Source organism: Capricornis sumatraensis, chromosome 5 (assembly GCF_032405125.1).
Source record: "Capricornis sumatraensis isolate serow.1 chromosome 5, serow.2, whole genome shotgun sequence".
Classification (NCBI taxonomy): domain Eukaryota; kingdom Metazoa; phylum Chordata; class Mammalia; order Artiodactyla; family Bovidae; genus Capricornis; species Capricornis sumatraensis.
Genome location: NC_091073.1, coordinates 86,304,705 through 86,323,800, shown reverse-complemented (window position 1 = coordinate 86,323,800; position 19,096 = coordinate 86,304,705). Strand labels below are relative to the sequence as shown.

Here is a 19,096-nt window from a genome sequence, read left to right as displayed (position 1 = left end):
TCAGAGCATTTAATTCCCACCCTAAAAAACTCTCTGTCCTTCTCATATCATAGGCAGTGTTCAAGATAGTGACAGACCTATCAGCTGGGTACCTAAGTGACTATACTAAGCTAAGACCCTCCTGACAAAATTTATTATAGCACTAAAAGAAAAAAAAATCTTTGTTGGGCTAGCCAATGAGTTTAGGGGCTGCTTGTTACCACAGTATAACTAACCTGTGCTGACTGCTACATTTGATTTCACCTCTTTTGTGCACATTGCATTAATGAAGTAAAAAGAATATCACTTTACTTCCCATAGCAAGATCAACCAGCCTGGTGAAAATCCATGAGACAATTGCAAAAAGATTTATCCTTATGTAGGAGAGATATGACCTCATTACATTTTAATTCCATTGATATTCCAGCATCTATTGCTTTCTATGGAATTTCCCAGGATTCTTTTTTTGATGACTCTTTTCTTCCAGTAGGATTATCATTAATGTAATTAATTATTTCACTAAAACTATTTGTTTTCTTCTTGTTTGTTACATATGAAAGCATAAAATAACATGAATTGAATGACTGATTGCCATATCAATACAAAATAACCAAATTACCCATGCAGTATATTAATGATCCTGCTTGTAGAGATAGAGAAAATAAGAATGAGAAGAGTGGGCATCCCTGGTAGTCCAGTGGCTAAGACTCCGAGTTCCCAATGCAAGGGGCCCAGGTTTAATCCCTGGTTAGGGAACTGGTTCCCACATGCCACAAAAAGATCCTGCTTGTCACAACTAAGACCCAGGCAGCCAAATAAGTAAATAAATAAAAATAAATATTAAAAAAAGAATGAGAAGAGTAATAACATTTGTGATGTAATATGCTGCTGCTGCTGCTGCTAAGTCACTTCAGCCGTGTCTGACTCTGTGCGACCCCGTAGACAGCACCCCACCAGGCTCCCCCGTCCCTGGGATTCTCCAGGCAAGAACACTGGAGTGGGTTGCCATTTCCTTCTCCAATGCATGAAAGTGAAAAGTCAAAGTGAAGTCGCTCAGTCATGTCGTGATGTAATATGAGGGACTTTTAAACAGTAAACGTTTTGGTACACAATTAAAATCAACTGTTATTGGTTTCTTTCTATGAATCTAGAAGTGCAAATCTGACAAGGGCATATCTTTGATATCTGTCTCAAAATACAAAAATAGATGTAACTTATTGAAAGTTTTATCATTTATTATGCAGGCCACACAAAGCTAGGATACATATGGTCCCAGAATCATGTCTGAGTTTAGATTTCTTCATCTGTAACGTGAGAGGAGACATGTGCTATTCCTTCTTTTCAAAAAATAAGCAAGAACCAATAAGGTGAGATCTATAAAGCCTTTTGGCAAACCAGAAGTTGTCATAGAGGAACAAAACTGAATTGCCTATTTATGGAGTTTAAAGTTCAGCCTAGATAAGGAAGATGTGTGGTGATCAGAGGGAAATTTAAAAGAAGAGAACATAGTCAGATTCTTAAAAAGAAATCTCTTACTGTACAGCATAGGCTTCTAAAGGAATCAGCCACTGCACCTTTGTCACTTAACTTTTTTTAATCTGAACTGACAGACCACTGAAGAATAACTGTAGGGAATAATCCCCACACTGGCAGAGGGGATGAATTAAATCAACCATGAAAATAAGCACTGGCCCATGTGTCTATAGCCTAAAAGCAATTTGAGTGAACACAGTCCTGTGTTTAAGCCAGGCACAGTATCCATTGAACTGCCCATAACATTGTCTCCTGCAAATGCCCATTTGAAGGGAAGGGCAAACGTCAATGCTTTGAAAGACAGGGTACATCTTACTTGCTCTGCTAAGTTTTAAAAAATTATATTATTAGCCTAGAAATATAAAATGAGCACATATATTCCTTTCCCCCATATCCATGGCTTCATTTTTAGTAAGTATGGCTTCACTTCTACCCTAATAATTTTTAAATATACCCAGGAAAACCATGTTCAGTGAATGTTAGTTGTAATTTTAAACCATTTGCCCTCCAGCTAAAAGATCTGAGAAGAAGTTATCAAAGATGTAAATAATTGTTTTCCATATCTAAGGAGGAAAAATAATGGTATTGAATGTTACATGAGCACTTCTATTTCACCCAATTGCATTAAACAGATATGGTATTAAGAAGGAAAGGTGGCATATTCAGTGATGCACTCTTAATCTCAAACCTCTAAAAACACAAAACAAAAAAAAACCCTAGATCATCCATGTGTTGAAGAATGAGCAGAGCAGAGAGAACTGACATCCAAGGAGATTCTGATGTTTCAGCCAGATCGCTGATGTTGCAACCAAGCCTCTGCCAAACTCCATGAGAAAAGGAAACCAGTTCTTACAGGAAGGCTGGGATTCTCTGATGAATAAATCTGGTCTCCTCTGTTGAATAAACTGATTTCATATCAAGAGTGGATGTTTCCATATACAGTGTGATTCCCTGCAGGTTAGGGAAAAATCAGTCAAGCAAAATCAAGGAACAGAATCTATACTCAAAATGCACACTCAACCCCTACAAGTTCTAATTTTATATGGTATTACTACCTGAAGAAGACTTGAAAATCTGATGGCAGCAGGCAGGAGGGGGTTATTTAAATCTTTTTTTTTTTTTCCCTGAAGGAAGATCTTATGTTCACAAGTTTAATATTGACGGAGCTTCATTTTCTTGGCCCATGTTACATGCTCATTTGAAGAAAGAACATCCACACCAGGTTCCTCAGAGCTAAAAATCCCTAACACTGATGCTTTTCCACTGACGGAGTGTCCTGTTAGGCCCCAGGTTATCCGAGTTAGTAACAGAAAGGTCATTCTAGATTGTGGCTTTCCCAAGAAGCTTTTGTTTTGCTTGAAATTTATAGTTTCCTCTCTCTTTTATATCATACTCTCAAATTCTTCTAAATATTGTATCACTTCTATGGAATTGTGCTTTTTTTTCTAGACATATCTCTCTAGAGCCCTTTCTTTATGCTGCAGTCTCAACTGGGTATTATTAGAACTTCCAGGCATCTATCATAGTGGGGCTCCCTTGTATTATTTTTATGGGAGGACACACACTGCTCTCTGCATCCTAAATCTTCCTCTTTCTTGGTTCACCTCCTTATTTTACTGAAGTATCTATTCAACTTCCTAAGAAAAAGTAAGTCAAGGGAGGATAAATCCTTGTAAGTTCTGACATGGGCGTTCTTCCACGCTTGCTGATAACAGTTTAACCAGCAATAGAATTCTTGGCTAGAGATCATTTTCTTTCAGAACTTAGAAGGCATTGCCCCACTGATTTTAGATTTTTAGGTGGTGATAGTGGTAATGCACCTGCCTGTCAATGCAGGAGTCACAAGAGGTGCAGGTTCGATCGCTGGGTTGGGAAGATCCCCTGGAGAAGGAAATGCAACCCACTCCAGTATTCTTGCCTGGTAAATCCTATGGACAGAGGAAACTGGCAGGCTACAGTCCATAGCATCACAGAGTTGAACACGACTGAAGCAACTTAGCATGCGTGCAGTGAGAAGTATGAGGCCTATTTGAGTTATGTCTCTTTTTAATATTCACTTATCTGTTTGTTTATTTTTTGCTGTATCAGGTATTAGTTGCAGCATGTAGGCTCTTCATTGCACCCTATGGGCTTCTCTCTAGTTGTGGCACATGTGGGCTTAGTTGCTCAAGCGGGATGAGCAACTCATGTGGGATCTTAATTCCTCAGCCAGGGATCAAACCCACATTCCCTGCATTGGCAGGTGAATTCTTAACCACTGAACCACCAGGGAAGTTCCTGAGCTATGTCTCTTTGTACGTGGCCTTTTATTTATCTCTCTGAAATCGTATCTAGGATTTTAAAAAATCTTTATCTTTAATGTTCTGCAATTCCATGGGGGAAGTATCAGTATCATGGGGAGCGTTTTTCCTTTTACCTTGGTTGGCACTCAGTAGGAACCTGGATGGACTTCCTAAGGACTTGGAATAACCACTAAGAGCTCTGAGTATTGGGGTGAGACTGTGAACTTTCTGGTTTCTTCAAGGTGAATTAGAAGAGAAGGGTGAACTGTGGGGTGTCACATCCATATTAGAAATCCTAAGTCCTCCCCAGTTTTTTTCTATGTCATAATAGGTGATCCTTTCTGTTATTTTCCTGAGAGTTTAAGCCTCACTGGGGCCGTCCTGCAGGCAGAGATGTTGAGAGGTCAGCTGGTCCAGAGAAAGGACTTAGCAAACCTCTCTGGGGATTTAGGGAACTCCTCAGCCTCCCTGCCTGCCACATTGTTGGGCAGGTACAATCCCCTCAGGATGACCCATGCCACCACTTCACCCCTTCACTTTGCAGTTGGAGATTTCCCTCACTTTTTCTATCCTCCCTATTCAGTGGGGCATCTAAAAGCTAATAATATGTCTCAGATTTAAGATACCCCAGCAAGAGTGCTCCCCAAAATATCAACAAAGGCAGTAATGAGTGGTGAATGGCTCTTACTATCTAAATAAGATACTAAGGAACACTGGAAAATTCCCAGTGTCTGTTTCTTTCCAACCAATGTTTTCTGTTTCCTTTTTTTTTTTTTTTTGCTAATAGAAAGAACAAGTTCATTTTTCACAAAGCAATATTCTCAAAGTGATGGAGATGGATAAACAAGCTGCTCAGGTTGAAGGCCAAGTGAAGAGACTTCCCCTCCTGGATAGGCTGCCAGGAGCCCCAAGGCCAGTGGCTCCTGATCCCCTTGGATGGGGGCTTTAGAATGCAGACTTCATCCTACCCCCTGGAATCCATTTGTCTAACAAGCTCCCAGGTGGTTCTGGTCCATAATTTGAGACAGAGTAGGTGAAAACATCTGACCTAAGGAAGAAGCTTGTGTGGTTCAGGCAATACAAGGAAATTAGTGGGGAGATTTTCATTGGAAGAATTTCTCACTTTTTTCTCTCTGATATCTCAAGAGATGCTTAGATTGCTGCCCTAAATGCAAAAGAAGCAAATGACAGGACAGATATGTATGGCAATATTTAAGAGCTGATGACACTGACCGCATATGAAATAGTTACACATCATAATCTTTGAGGCAGAACTGATTTTGCTTGTTTGGGGCATAATTGCCAAAAAATAAAGGCAAATTTTCCAGAACATCTTCACCTTCTGCACTTTTTCAAAATCCCAAATCCCCAACCCACTGTTTCCATCTACTTTGCAAAAACTTCTGTCTGCCAGTGCAGGCTGGGGATGCTCTTAATGAGGGTACCAGGAAGAGTTCCTGACCTGCCTCCTTGCTTCAGCTACCTTAGATGTTATTACTCGGGGGATTGCTGGGAGGGAAGATGTCCAATTTTACCAACTCAAATTCTTCTGGATGGGTTGTTCTAGATTTCACTTTTTTTCTTCTTCTAGGGATTTTCCTAGGCAAGAAAAATGAGCAGTAAATGCAGAATTAGGGAAGCAAAGGCTCCATACATCAGGGAGCACAGATTTCCTTTCCAGCGGCCCATGAGCCCACTGATTTGTACGACTGGGGCCAATCTGGGAGTCAGTGTCCCCAGTTAAGGAAGAAAGCCATTCGGAGAACTCTTAGCTGCCACCTGATGATACTCTAGAGACAACACATCACAGAGTTCCATGGACAACATAAGAGGATGCCCTAGTCAGTTACTTTCCTTAAAATGACACCAAGCTCCGCTGCCGCCCAGTGTCTAAGTGCAGAGGAAACATTCTTCCACCATCAAAGCAAACTTGCGACATGAATCAAGTGTACTGTGGCCCTTTCCCAACTCCTGTCCACATATACCCCTCACCCCCTTTCCCTTGATTCCATGTCCTTGTTCTTATAATAACTCATGGCTCACACTCAAATTAGCATCTTTATTCTCAAAATGCACATTTACATTTTTAAAATGTTTTGCCTGCAGCAGAACAGAGGTTCAACTATACACACTTTCCCAGGAGCTGAACGATTCATCCCTGAACCAGTACCTTCAAATGAGCCTCTGTAAACTGAGGACCTGTGCCCACCTCTTCTCAAGAGTGGTGCCATGGAGGGCATCCCTCAATGAGGGAATAGTTATCTTTAGTTCCAGCCCTCAGGGGGAAGTAGGTTACCCCTGATACTGTTATGTTAAGAAGCTTTGGGAAGTGGCAGAGTTAAGGCTGAATCGTCCATAGCACCTGTCAGCTGAACTCAGGCAGGTCATTTAAACTTTCTGAGCCAGGTTCCACAGTTTTAACATGACAATGATATCATCTATTCATAAGATTGTCCTAAAAAGTTAAATTATCCATATTAAATGAAAGTGCTTTTCAAGCTAGGAAGCTCTGTCTTATTTTGAACCCAAATAGCCATCACTGTTCTCTGACAGCTCAGACTCAAGCTTCGACATTTCTAGAGGGGTGTCTTGGGTGCGCCCAGGACTGAACTCACAGTCCATGTTGACAGCAATCCATTTTCCCCACTGCCAGCCTGTGCCACTCCATCTTCAGTGGACTCAGCACTTCCCTCCCAAAGCTGGGGGGCATCCTGCAGCCCTGCCCGTATCTCTCCCTCTGCTCTGCCAGGCATAGCCCTAGGGACTACACAGCCACACAGGGTAGAGAAGGATTGTTCTCCTCCCTTGTGGGGTCCCAGAGCAATGTGGCTTGGTCATGTGCTAAGTCGCTGCGGTCGTGTACATCTCTTTGTGACTCTATGGACTGTAGGCTACAAGGCTCCGCTGTCCATGGGGATTCTCCGGGGCAAGAATACTGGAGCAGGTTGCCATGTCCTCCTCCCAGAGACTTTCCCAGCCCAGGGATCGAATCCGCATCTCTTGTGTCTCCTGCATTGGCAGGCGGGGTCTTTACCACTAGCACCATCTGGAAACCCCTTGCTTGGTCTCCAGGGTATATATATGGAGAAAGAGCTATTTACTATTACTGTTGTTATTGTAATAGTAGTAGTAGAATAAACATAGCATAAAATCTGCCACTTTAACCGTCTTAAAGTGTACAATTCAGTAGCATTAAACACATTCACCATGTTGTCTAGCCCTCAGTGCTATCTCATTCTAGAACTTTTTCATCACCCCCAGCCAGAACCCCATCCCCAGGAGCAGTTACTCTCCAGTCCTCCCCCTCCTCACCCCTGGCAACCACTAACCAGCTTTCTGCCTCTGTGGATTTGCCTATTCTGCATATTCCATATAAATGCAACTATAGAGTATATGGTCCTTGGCATCTGGCTTCTTGCCCTCAGCAACTTCAAGGTTACCCTGTGCTCTTTCTTTTCATAGGACTAGGCTTGCACCAGAGGACTGTACTCAGAATGGGCTTGAACAGCCATTCAGTTCAGTTCAGTTCAGTCGCTCAGTCATATCCGACTCTCTGCAACCCAATGAATCACAGCACACCAGGCCTCCCTGTCCATCACCAACTCCCGGAGTTTATCCAAACTCATGTCCATTGAGTTGGTGATGCCATCTAACCATTTCATCATCTGTCATCCCCTTCTCCTCCTGCCTTCAATCTCTCCCAACATCAGGGTCTTTTCAAATGAGCCAGCTCTTTGCATGAGGTGGCCAAAGTATTGGAGTTTCAGCTTTAACATCAGTCCTTCCAATGAATACCCAGAACCGATTCCCCTTAGCATGGACTGGTTGGATGTCCTTGCAAACCAAGGGACTCTCAAGAGTCTTCTCCAACACCACAATTCAAAAGCATCAATTCTTCAGCACTCAGCCCTCTTTAGAGTCCAACTCTCACATCCATACATGATCACTGGAAAAACCATAGCCATGACTAGACGGACCTTTGTTGACAAAGTAATGTCTCTGCTTTTTAATATGCTATCTAGGTTGGTCATAACTCTCCTTCCACGGAGTAAGTGTCTTTTAATTTCATGGCTGCAATCACCATCTGCAGTGATTTTGGAGCCCCAAAAAATAAAGTCTGACACTGTTTCCACAGTTTCCCCATCTATTTCCCATGAAGTGATGGGACCAGATGCCATGATCTTAGTTTTCTGAATGTTAAGCTTTAAGCCAACTTTTCCCCTCTCCTCTTTCACTTTCATCAAGAGGCTTGTTAGTTCCTCTTCACTTTCTGCCATAAGGGTGGTGTCATCTGCATATCTGAGGTTATTGATATTTCTCCCAGCAATCTTGATTCCAGTTTGTGCTTCTTCCAGCCCAGCATTTCTCATGATGTACTCTGCATAGAAGTTAAATAAGCAGGGTGACAATATACAGCCTTGACAGACTACTTTTCCTATTTGGAACTAGTCTATTGTTCCATGTCCGGTTCTAACTGTTGCTTCCTGACCTGCATACAGGTTCCTCAAGAGGCAGGTCAGGTGGTCTGGTATTCCCATCTCTTTCAGAATTTTCCACAGTTTATTGTGATCCACACAGTCAAAGGCTTTGGCATAGTCAATAAAGCAGAAATAGATGTTTCTCTGGAACACTCTTGCTTTTTTGAACAGCCGTTACCATCATACTTTTGCAGGATTCCTGGTCTCTTGCAGGAGATAAATCCTTCCTGCTTCCTTCCTCCTTAGCACCAGTCCTCTCACCTCTGAAAACATATTGCTATGAGGTGACTCAGGTCCCAGCCAGGCTGGGAGCTTGTAATCCTTTCCAGCAGAGTCTCAAACCCAAGCCTCCAGTTTGCCAACCATGCCCAAAGATCCCTTAACTTGATAGTCCCAGAAAATGCTGACAGTGAGCCCCCAACTAGAATGATTATAATAGTCTGAGTTGGACTTTGTGTTAACAAAGGTGAGCGTGTTGCTAAGAATCACAAAACCTTTAGCGTTTGAGTCCCATTCCACTTTCAGTGAATCCCAAGGTGTTTGAGTACCTTGCAAAGTACAAGAGACATTTGTATTTCTCCCAAATCACTCATGGCCATGCTCATGGGCAGAATTTTCTTTCCATTTCCCTGCCTCAGAAGTAATTGTATGTAAAGCCCATCCAGGATAGTTCTGTTGCCTCTGTGGTATAGCTTTTTTTATGTGCATGGTTTCCTGAGAACATCTTTATCAAAGATCCTTAAAAAAACGTTTTTTAAAATAATTTACAGTTGATACATAGTAACTGAACAAATAGAGAGATGCAAGCTTCTACACTTCTTTGTCTTATTAAATTATTTATTTGGGAAGTTCTGACCCACTGGTCTTGTCTTACTACTTTCTTCTCTCTAGGAAAGTCAAATTTTGATAGAATTTCTTTTTATCTGCACCACCAGGCTTTCAAGATCTTAGTTCCTCAACCAGGGATTGAACCCACACCCTCGGCAGTGAGAGGGCAGAATTCTAACCTCTGGACCACCAGGGGACTTCTTGATGGAATTTTGTTTTGTGTTTCATTTTCAAAACTGTAAGTTTTTAAAATTTAAAACGTCCTAATATAAATTTTTGTGCATCTCTTTAAGTTCTTCCATATCTACTGGTACTGTAGTTAAATTTTACACTTAACTTTGGCCCATGGAGTGTATAGTAACCAGACATAGAGGAAATAATCATTAAAGGACATAAATATCAGGGAAGAAAGTAAAATCTTTAAATTGCTATGCATAGAACCAAAGCATAGAATCACCCAACAATCACCATTTTATCTGCAAACATTCTCTTTATTTTCCTAACTTATGTCTGTACCTGTGTGCTTTACACAATGAGCCATTTAGAGGCTCCATATTTTAGTATTTCTTTGCTTTTTTTTCCATATCATTGTGTATGTGCCTTTGGCATTTTTGAGACCAGAATTACATTCTTGTACAGCCCCCTCATGATTTCCTTTGTGTCCAGTACATACCTGAACATAGTTTACTGCCCATCATTCCTGGCTTGCAGATGCCAAATTAGTTGATGTAACTCAAAGAGGTTTAGTTTAGGTTAATGCCTTTCCAGGGAGGGTGCAGGTTACAGGGAAGAAATAGCCAAGCAACATGAACTCACCAACATCAAGAAGCAAAGACACATTTGGGACCCACATCTCATTAGTAGGTTAGGGTCCGCTGCACCTACCTGTCTGCCAATATCTATCTGCCAATATTTCCCAGTCTTTCCTGTTTTCAAACACTGATTTAGATAAATGATTTTCTAACCAAAATGAAACAGTATGGTATTTAAGTCAACCATGAAAATAAGCACTGACATATATACCCCCTACCCTGAAAGAAATCTGGACAGGCTTGATTTGAATCTGGCAGGGGGCCAGATGCAATCACGTTTCCGAAGTCTCTGACTCCACAAAAGGAGAGATCTAGCCCCCTCCGGATTACAGAAGATCCCAGGGGTCATAACTGAGCTGGGCTCTCTGGTCTTCGATAAAACGTGGCTTTGTAGAATAGGAGAGGGGGAAACGGCAAAATCAGATCATTCTTTTAAAGTTCTTATAACTGGGTTTTTTTTTTTTTAATATGGACTTTAGTTTTTAGAGCAGATTTAGATTCAGAGCAAAATTGAGCAGAAAATTCAGAGTTCCCCTTGACTGGGTATTTTCCAGCCCTCTCTCAGAGATGTCTCTACAGGCAGAGTCCCAGAGCACTCTCCATTTACATCACAGGCAGGACACACACTGGTCTGAGTGTTTGAACAGACCTAGAGTAACTCACTGACCCAGGGGGACATTTGTTATCCCCACCAGTCCAACATGGAAGCTCTCAGTGTACCTGAGAGCAAAAAAAAAAAAAAAAAAAAGGTATTTGATGCCCCTGGGAAACAGCAAACTATCATTTCATCAGTATAGCTATGCCTTGCTTTAAACAAACCTGATTATATTTAAAATCTGACTTATACCAGAGGTGAATTGGGAATGACCCACGTTTCCACCATGTTCAAAGTCAGGCTTCCACCACTCTAAGGTCTAAAATCACCAAAGCTTCTGTTCCAGGCAGTTCATTCTCCACATTGGTCCTTCAGAAACATCATCTAAGTCATGCTGTCATCTGGGTGTCTTCCTGCCCGGAATATCCTCCCATCCAGGTGTAGAACTCACTCTCTTGAGCCCTCTGTGCCCTCATTCCACATCCCCCAGGAACACTCCCTCTAGCCCTCTCTAGCCCAAAAAGGAGCCAATCTCCTCATTCTCCTGGCCCTTTTGGTCAATTTTCACACTGTTGACCATTTAGACAACCAATTGATTTATATCGAGCACTTACCATTAGCAGGATTATAACAGGCACCCCAAGCCTGATCATTTCTTATAAGTTCCTCTTACCTCCACAAATCCACTATAAATTGCTTAAAGGCAGGACTACGTCCCCTTGTTAAATCCTACTTATCATCAGAACAGCACTGGTACCTAGTCGGTGTTTATATTTTACAAAACGATTCTTAACTTTACAAAAATAGTCAGTAGTTGACTTCTTTACAGAGAAATTTCTTCAGATGTGCTCAACGTAGGGTTCCATGTACATATATTTTTCAAGACCATCATTGTCATATGAAGGTGGGTATATGATGTCACTTTATAGAGCCACTATATATTTTTTAAGAAGTATTTTTTTTATTGGAACTAGTTTAATGTTGCAAACAGTGGCTACTACCTTTGGGAATCTTGATGAATTCTAAGTGCGGGAGGAATGGAATAGCATAGAAGCCAAGGCCTATGGTTTCCTTACATTTATTTGTAGGCTTGTGGGAAAGCTTTTAGACTGATATTCAGGCAAAGAAGAAAGTGAACTTGTAGCAATAATTTTCTCTAGACCATTCTTCAGCCAAACTGATTTCCTGCTGGAGAAATTGTTCAGGGCTAGATGGGCATATGAAAACAAAGTTAGTGAGCTCAATGTTAAGACCGTTTATCTTACCAACTCTTACTTTTCACAGAATAAAAAAATCTGGAAAGATGATTTCTTTCTCTCAGTTCCTGGCCTGTCCTTGAGGTCCCAATGTGACTAGTCCCCACAGTTCACAGCTGACTATACCCCTTCTGATACGGGGGGCTCTGTGGGGCTCGCAAGGTGGCTCAACGGTAAAGAATCTGCCTGCCAATGCAGGAGACTCAGTAGACATGACTTCAATCCTTGGGTCAGGAAGATCCCCTGGAGAAGGAAATGGCAACCCACTCTAGGATTCTTGCCTGGGAAATCCCATGGACAGAGGGGCCTGGCAGGCTACAGTCCATGGGGTTGCCAAAAGTCAGACATGACTTAGTGACTAAATACACACGCACGTCTTTTTAACAAGCAGGCAAAAAGTTCAGACTGAGACTTTTGATTCTGCAAAACTGAGATGCATGTACTATCTTCAAATTAAAAAAAAAAAAAAAACCACTGTAGAAAACAAAACTCACATATCTAAGCAAGTTGGCAGAGGTCTGATGCAAGTGAAAATTACACCATGAGTGGCACTGATGATGAAAAGGAGATTGCACACACTTTAGCTTTCTGTGCTTAACTCCATTCAAGCATTTGCCAAAAAGATTTAAACGAGTTGACCTTTAAAAATCTAAATCAGACCTTGAAAGTCTAAGTGTCTTTCCCAAACAGGATGGAAAGGAAGAGAGGGAGAAATTACTCAAAAATTACCTCTGTTCCTAGCCCATCCCCTTGGTTTTGCACCTGCTCTATCCCTTAGAATGTAATGCCTGGTGTGTTACACTCTGGTCCTCCCTAAATTGTAAAATTTCCCCAAGAACTGACTCTCATACTCCCAGTGCCCCACAACCCTCTAAGACATCAAGGAGTTGCAGGGCATGAGGGTTAACATTCTCTAAAGGAGAGCCTTCTCAGCTCGCAGGGGACCGGTTATCAAATCCACAGCCAGCGGTGTGGTGGTGTATTTTCAACTCTACGTGTACGTTTCAGGTTCACGTGTGCGTTTCAACTCCACGTGTGCGTTTCAACTCCACGTTCGCTCTCTCTCCTTGCAGCTACCTCATCCCTGAACTCCCAACTCCAGCAGCTCCAGCAGCTTCAGCAACTCCAGCAGCAGCAGCCGCCACCGCCCCCGGCTCCGCCGGGCAGCCAGCACCCGCAGCCCGCCCCGCAGGCGCCCCCGCAGCCCCAGCAGCAGCCGCCCCAGCCAGCCCCGCCGTCCCAGCAGCCGCAGCCCGCCTCCCAGCCACTGCCGGCTCCGCCCGCGCAGCCCCCGCAGCCTCCAGCCCACCCTCACCCCCAGAGCCAGAACCAACCGTCTCCGACTCAGCAGAGCGCCAGCCCCCCTCAGAAAGCCAGCCAGTCTCCGGGACACGGCCTCCCGTCGCCGCTCACGCCACCCAATCCTTTGCAGGTACGCCCCCGCCCCGTCCCGCCCACGCACAGGGGACCCGGCTGCCGCGTGGCGCGCCCTCCCTGGAGGCAAAGGGCCCGCCAGACTTAGCACCCACTTGTGCAGCGTCTAATTCAAATTGATCTCTTAGACGGAGGCAAGAGGGAGCAGATAGCAGGCAACTGGGGATGCATGTAAACGAAACAGATAGAAACCCATTGATGTTGCCTCCGAAGGATAAATGTTATCTGTTTCCTCCGGTGAGAGGCCGGCACTGTAAGTGCACTTGTAGCCTGTAATAACTCCACTTTATGATACTTTTTGAAGGCAGCAAAGATAGCATCCAATTAAAATTATTACTAGCAGAGTTTTGTAGCCCCGTGGAGAACTACATCTCCTGTCCATGAGGCATGGTGGTTATTTCTCTATATTATGAATACAGTAGTGTCTTACCTTAAGTACTTCAGTGCTCTTTTGTTTCTATTTTCCCAAAGATTCTCTGGGGTTAGGAGGGTAAAGAAATTTAGCCCCAGTCTTATGTCCCAGATTCCAACCATTACTCCATTGACTAACAAGTGCTCTAAATTCACACCAAAACCCTCAACAAGTATGCATCTTTATAAAATAATAAAGCTTCTCTATATTTACTTTATTGCTGTGAAGCTGAGGGCATCCAAAATAGAATTTCAGGCTAATCATGAAAGCTCATCTCTATCTACTATCATTGAGGAGCAATGAACAGGAGCATTCAGGAATATATAACTTTAATGGTTCAGAAACTCATTCTTAACTTAGATGCCTTTAAAATAAACTAGCTTCAAAAGATAACGACTCTGATGTCAACACATCAGATCCAGAAAGTAAAAGCTCAGTTTGGGACTTAAAAAAAATAAGGATTTTTTTTTTTCGCCAATGAGATTTCAGATGGTTTAGTACATGTGTAGTGTAGTGACAAATTCCCACAGAGTGGAAAGCTTATACTTACTTCAAACACCAACTAACCTCCCTCCTCGAGGGTCCTTGACTCACAGCCAGTCAGTCTGGCCCAGCCTTTCCAGAGGACCACAGAAATGATGTTATCCTTAGGTCCTAAATAGCTAAACACGCAGAATCAAAATAGGTTGGCCCACAGACAGAAAGGCGAGTAGATTAGAGACTTAGTATTTTAGAACTGATTTAATTTGTTGTCCTGTTTCTATGAGCTTGGTTTCTCAGTGGTGGCTCCAAGTTTTCTTGGAAAGGGAAACATTTGGGTGAGATAAGTAATTGTGTCTTCCTTGGCACTTGGGTCATGGCTACCTAAAAATTTGAACAGTTTTCCCCAGTTGAGTTTGAAGGTGTATTTTTAAAATATTACAAGTATGAAACAACATAATACCTTTGACATAAGTTAGATTGAAATGAACACAGGCTAAAAAAGTCTTGATTATACACTTGACATCTATGGGATATCATATATATATATAAGTACATCTAATCAGATTTACCAGACACATGACTAGAGCATATTTTCAACATTTGGAATTCAACAGTGGTTATTCCAAAGAATGGGTTTAATGTATTTTTAAAGAGCAGTTAAATTAGATATACCTCAGCACCAAGTGATTAAACACTTCCTTGATCTAAACTATCAAAGTAGATGAATTATCAAAGAAACCATGTGTCCTGCTCTGAGGGATGAGATTGCTAAACCCTGCCCCCTGTTGTTCAACTTAATCCAGTATTCTATAAGTTGAGTGAAAGCTTTGAGTTCTGTGGACATCAGTCTTCTCAGAACACTGTCAACATTGTATAAATCTCTATCAGCCAGTAAAACACAAGTGTAGACAACCCACTTGAATGGCTGTTGACAGGGCTTTAGAATAGGTGACCACTCAGCCTCCTGAAAACTAATTCTGTGAGGAGAATTTCCAGATGTTCTCCTAAAGGTTTTCCATGGAAATCTGGGAGGTATTTCATTTTGTGTTTTTGCAACAAATGAAGGCTCAAAATCACATTTATTTCTTTATAACCCTGAGAGACTATTCTAATTTTCACTGTTGAAGTTTTAACTTATAAGCTTACTAAGTACATTGATGAGATAATACTCTGTCTTCTTATGTGGATCTAATGAATGACCACTGAAGGAGTGATCTGGTGAAATGTTAAGATATTATTGAGCAGATAGAGAACTAATTTTGAAAAGTCCACAGCCGTAGGAATAAAATTATTTTTTCCTTTCACTGTAGGCATGTGTAAAGGAAATAAAGAATTCTGTGGTTTTGAAATAGTATATTTTTCTCTACATTAGCTGAAGGGTTTTTGAGTTTGTTGAACATGTTATGTTTGAACTTTTGAAAAAGAGAACTATTTAAGAGGATATGAAAGATATTTAACCCTCAAAGGTAATGATCTTTACAAACTAGAATAAAATATTTTTGTTTGAAGATTATTAAGAGAATAATGATCAACTAAGTTCATATATGACAGCTTAAATTCTATTTTACAATTATCTATTTTCATGTGGGCTTTGCCTTTTTACATTGTTCAAAATCTGTCAGAGAGATATTAGTTTAAAATATGCAACCTAGGTTGTTAGAAAGGATAATAATCATTTCTAAAACTGTACAGATACTGTCATATCTTCAGAAAAAAAATAATAAAGTACCTTATGTAGGTATATTTGGTGAGGTTTCTCCTTGAGATGAAAAAAAAATAATAGTGCTGACAGGTAGTAACACTCTAGGCTAAAGTTCTCCAAATAGTTCTGGTCACGTTTGTGTCTAATACTGAAATTTTTTTTTTCATTCTTTTACTCAATTCCATGAAATGATGCATATCCAAAACCAGGTTGTTGTTTTAAGACAGATAAGAGTCTAAAGTATTGTCACCTCAGAGAACTAATTTTGATAGCTTAGAGTTATAGGGGGGCTGGTGGTCCAGCATGGCTATCAGAAGCTGGCCCCTGACAGCCTGTGTTTAAACTCTTCACGGGACTTAAGATCTGCTCACCCAGTTTTACTCTCGGGAGAGAGAAGTTCTGAACAGGATTGTAAGTGCAAAGATTTAGGGACCAGGCAGTCAGTAAAAATAAGTAAAGCAGACTTGACTATAAGGGCTTCCCTTGTGGCTCAGTTGGTAAAGAATCCCCCTGCAAGGCGGGAGACCTGGGTTTGATCCCTGGGTTGGGAAGATCCTCTAGAGAAGGGAAAGGCTACCCACTCCAGTATTCTGGGCTGGAGAATTCCATGGACTGTATAGTCTGTGGGGTCACAAAAATATCAGAAGATATCCACAAAGATGGAGATCAGAAGCTGGCCCCTGGAAGCCTGTCTTTAAACTCTTCGTGGGATGTAAGGTCTGCTTACCCATGACTTCATTCTCCGGAGGGAGAAGTTCTGAACAGGATTTTAAGTGCAAAGATTTAGGGGCCAGGCAGTCAGCAAAAACAAGTAAAGCAGACTTGAATATAGAATCCAAGTGAAGTTTTGGAAATGGTATATGGGACAAACAAATGTGAGTTGAATTTAACCCTTAGGTTCAAGATAGATAACAATCCATGCTCTTTATTTGTGTCCTAACCCACCTGCCACAGGCTGCACCAGAATCTAGAACTAGAAATGTAGTGTGTGTGTTGAGTGGAAACAGATCAGAAACATATATGAAAGCAATCTTTGGGGGAAAAAGATATGGTCTAATCATTCCTGGGTAGAAAGAACAATATACAGTTTTAATTTCAGTGTATGATATTTATCTGAATAAAAACCCCATAAGCCTAAGAATGACAAAATACGTCCTTTCTGTGACCTTTGAGATGACTTTTCTTGAGACTGTTCCTTGGTAGTTTTTAACTTTCACTAAAGAAAATACAAACATTGTGTAAAAGTCTAGACTAGTCTACCTGAGTGATCTGGAGATGATCTGGGCATGGTTGGAGCCTAGTCATGGTGACATAGGAAGAGGAAGCTTATTCTAATTCTGACCCTGCTTCCAACTAATTCACAACTTGGGACAAGTTCTTTGGGCTTTGTTTTCTTTGTTTGTTAATTGTGTGGTGTATATCATTTGTCAGATCCTTTTTGGGTCTTTGAGTCTATAATCCAAATGTTGGTAGGTCTGTAGAATTTTACTGGATCCTGAAAACCCAATGTTCCTGAAGATTCTCTGGGTATTCTTCAAGGTCAGGTTAATTTCTTCCCACTCAGCTGGGTGGCAGAGTAGAAAGAGAGTGAAGACAAGCCTAAGTGGGATAATGATAGCAGAAGCAGATTTTATCTTAGCCTGAGAGTCAACGTTAAAGTCAAGTTTTCATCCTCAGAGAGTCAGTGCCGTAAACTCTAGGTCCCAGATTGCTTTTTCACACCTATACATTAGAGAGGCTTAAGAAACCAAATGGTGCTTTTAACCTTGGCCTTTTGCATAACGTCTTGCATGGCAGGAAGCGGGATCATCTTTTTCTCTTGTTGTATTGCACATTTTAATGGAAACAAAACAAAACACAGAGAGAGAGAGAGAGAGAAATCAGTGGAAGCGATTAGGGGAGAGAAAACTATCTATGCTTGTAGGAGGAATGAGGAGCACAGTCAGCTCTCAGAGGTGAAGCCGCTCGAGAGAGAGCATAAAATTGTCCTCTACCACGTGCATTTCTTCATGTAAAGGTCTTGGTACCACTCAGGCATCAGCAGTAAACCTGCTTTCAAATTCCACCTCTGCTATAGCGCAGGCTCAGCCTCTTGATCTTCTCGTATAGGATGTTTTCCCCCTAGCAAAGTTTCAGTACTACTTTCCAGAGTGATAGAAAGAATGATGTATTATCACTTTTTAAAACAAAGAGCCCAAGCCCTTGAGGAGGAGTTAGACCCACAGGATCTCCGTCCTTTTAAAGCAAATAATCTCCAATCATGTCTCCTTCCTATAAATCAGACCCAGTGCTTGGGGCCCACCCCCTCTCTCCCCAGTAGTTAGTCTTAATTTAACACAGTATTAGTCAAAGCTTGGTGGGTCTAAGTTTTTTTCATCTATAAGTGGAGGGGGTAAGCTTAAATACTTTCTGGAACTCTTTCCCTTCTATTTGGAATTTTAGGTTACAGACCTCTAAAACTCACCTTGGGTGACCTATGCAGGTGCAGGGGAAAACTCTTTTTCCCTCTCCTCATTCTGAGTTCTCAAACTGGGGATCTGTAAATCAGACTAGAAAAGGCAGATTAAGAAGAGACAAACAATTTTTTTATGACATGTGCTTCCTGCATACACATAGGAGCACTTAGTGATGAGGAACTCAAAGGGGTGGTTAGAACCTGGGCTTAGCCAGCATCTTAATAAAAGAACAAGGAATAACAAGACTGAGGAAAAGGACTGTAGGCTTCTAAGAGTGGCAAATTGTGGGAAGATGATATATGGGGAAACTAATAGTAGATAAGCAAGATTTGTTATACATATTTTTCTGGTGCCATCTCTGGACTGATGCAGGTCTAGACTTGTCTCCAGTCATTAAATTCTGTCCTTCCTGGTAGAGGAGGAGTTGGGGGAACACCTTTACAAGTTTATGTCCTGCTATTAGGCACAATAGGAGGATGGCAGAAAGCTTTTCTTGTATCTGTTGATACTTAATTGCCTTCAGCTCAAAATAATCCTCATGCCAAAGTGGGCATGTTTTGAGCTGACATTTCTGCTACCTTTTGTAGGTATAGTTATATAACTCCCTTGTGGCCACTGTAAGTTCTAGTAGAACTCTATTTACACAGGGCTGAATCAGGCATAAAATTCCCTTCACCTGGACTAAGGTAAATGAGGCATTCATCTCAGATGCAGAATTCATCTCAGGTGCACCCAAAAATACAGTCATCAAGACAGACCATATTTTAATACGATTTTATAAAAAATCAAAATGAATGTCAAAATCCATGATGACCTAAATATCACATTTTAAAATATAAGATCAGT

General features: G+C 41.5%; 1 protein-coding gene across 1 annotated transcript in view; it reads left to right on the top strand.

Moving 5' to 3' along the window:
• POU6F2 (POU class 6 homeobox 2) overlaps positions 1-19,096 on the top strand; it is a 496,246-nt gene that overhangs the window by 354,931 nt on the left and 122,219 nt on the right. The window contains exon 5 of the mRNA XM_068973219.1: positions 12,837-13,195. Coding sequence (XP_068829320.1) covers positions 12,837-13,195 — 359 coding nt within the window. The remainder of the gene's footprint in view (positions 1-12,836; positions 13,196-19,096) is intronic.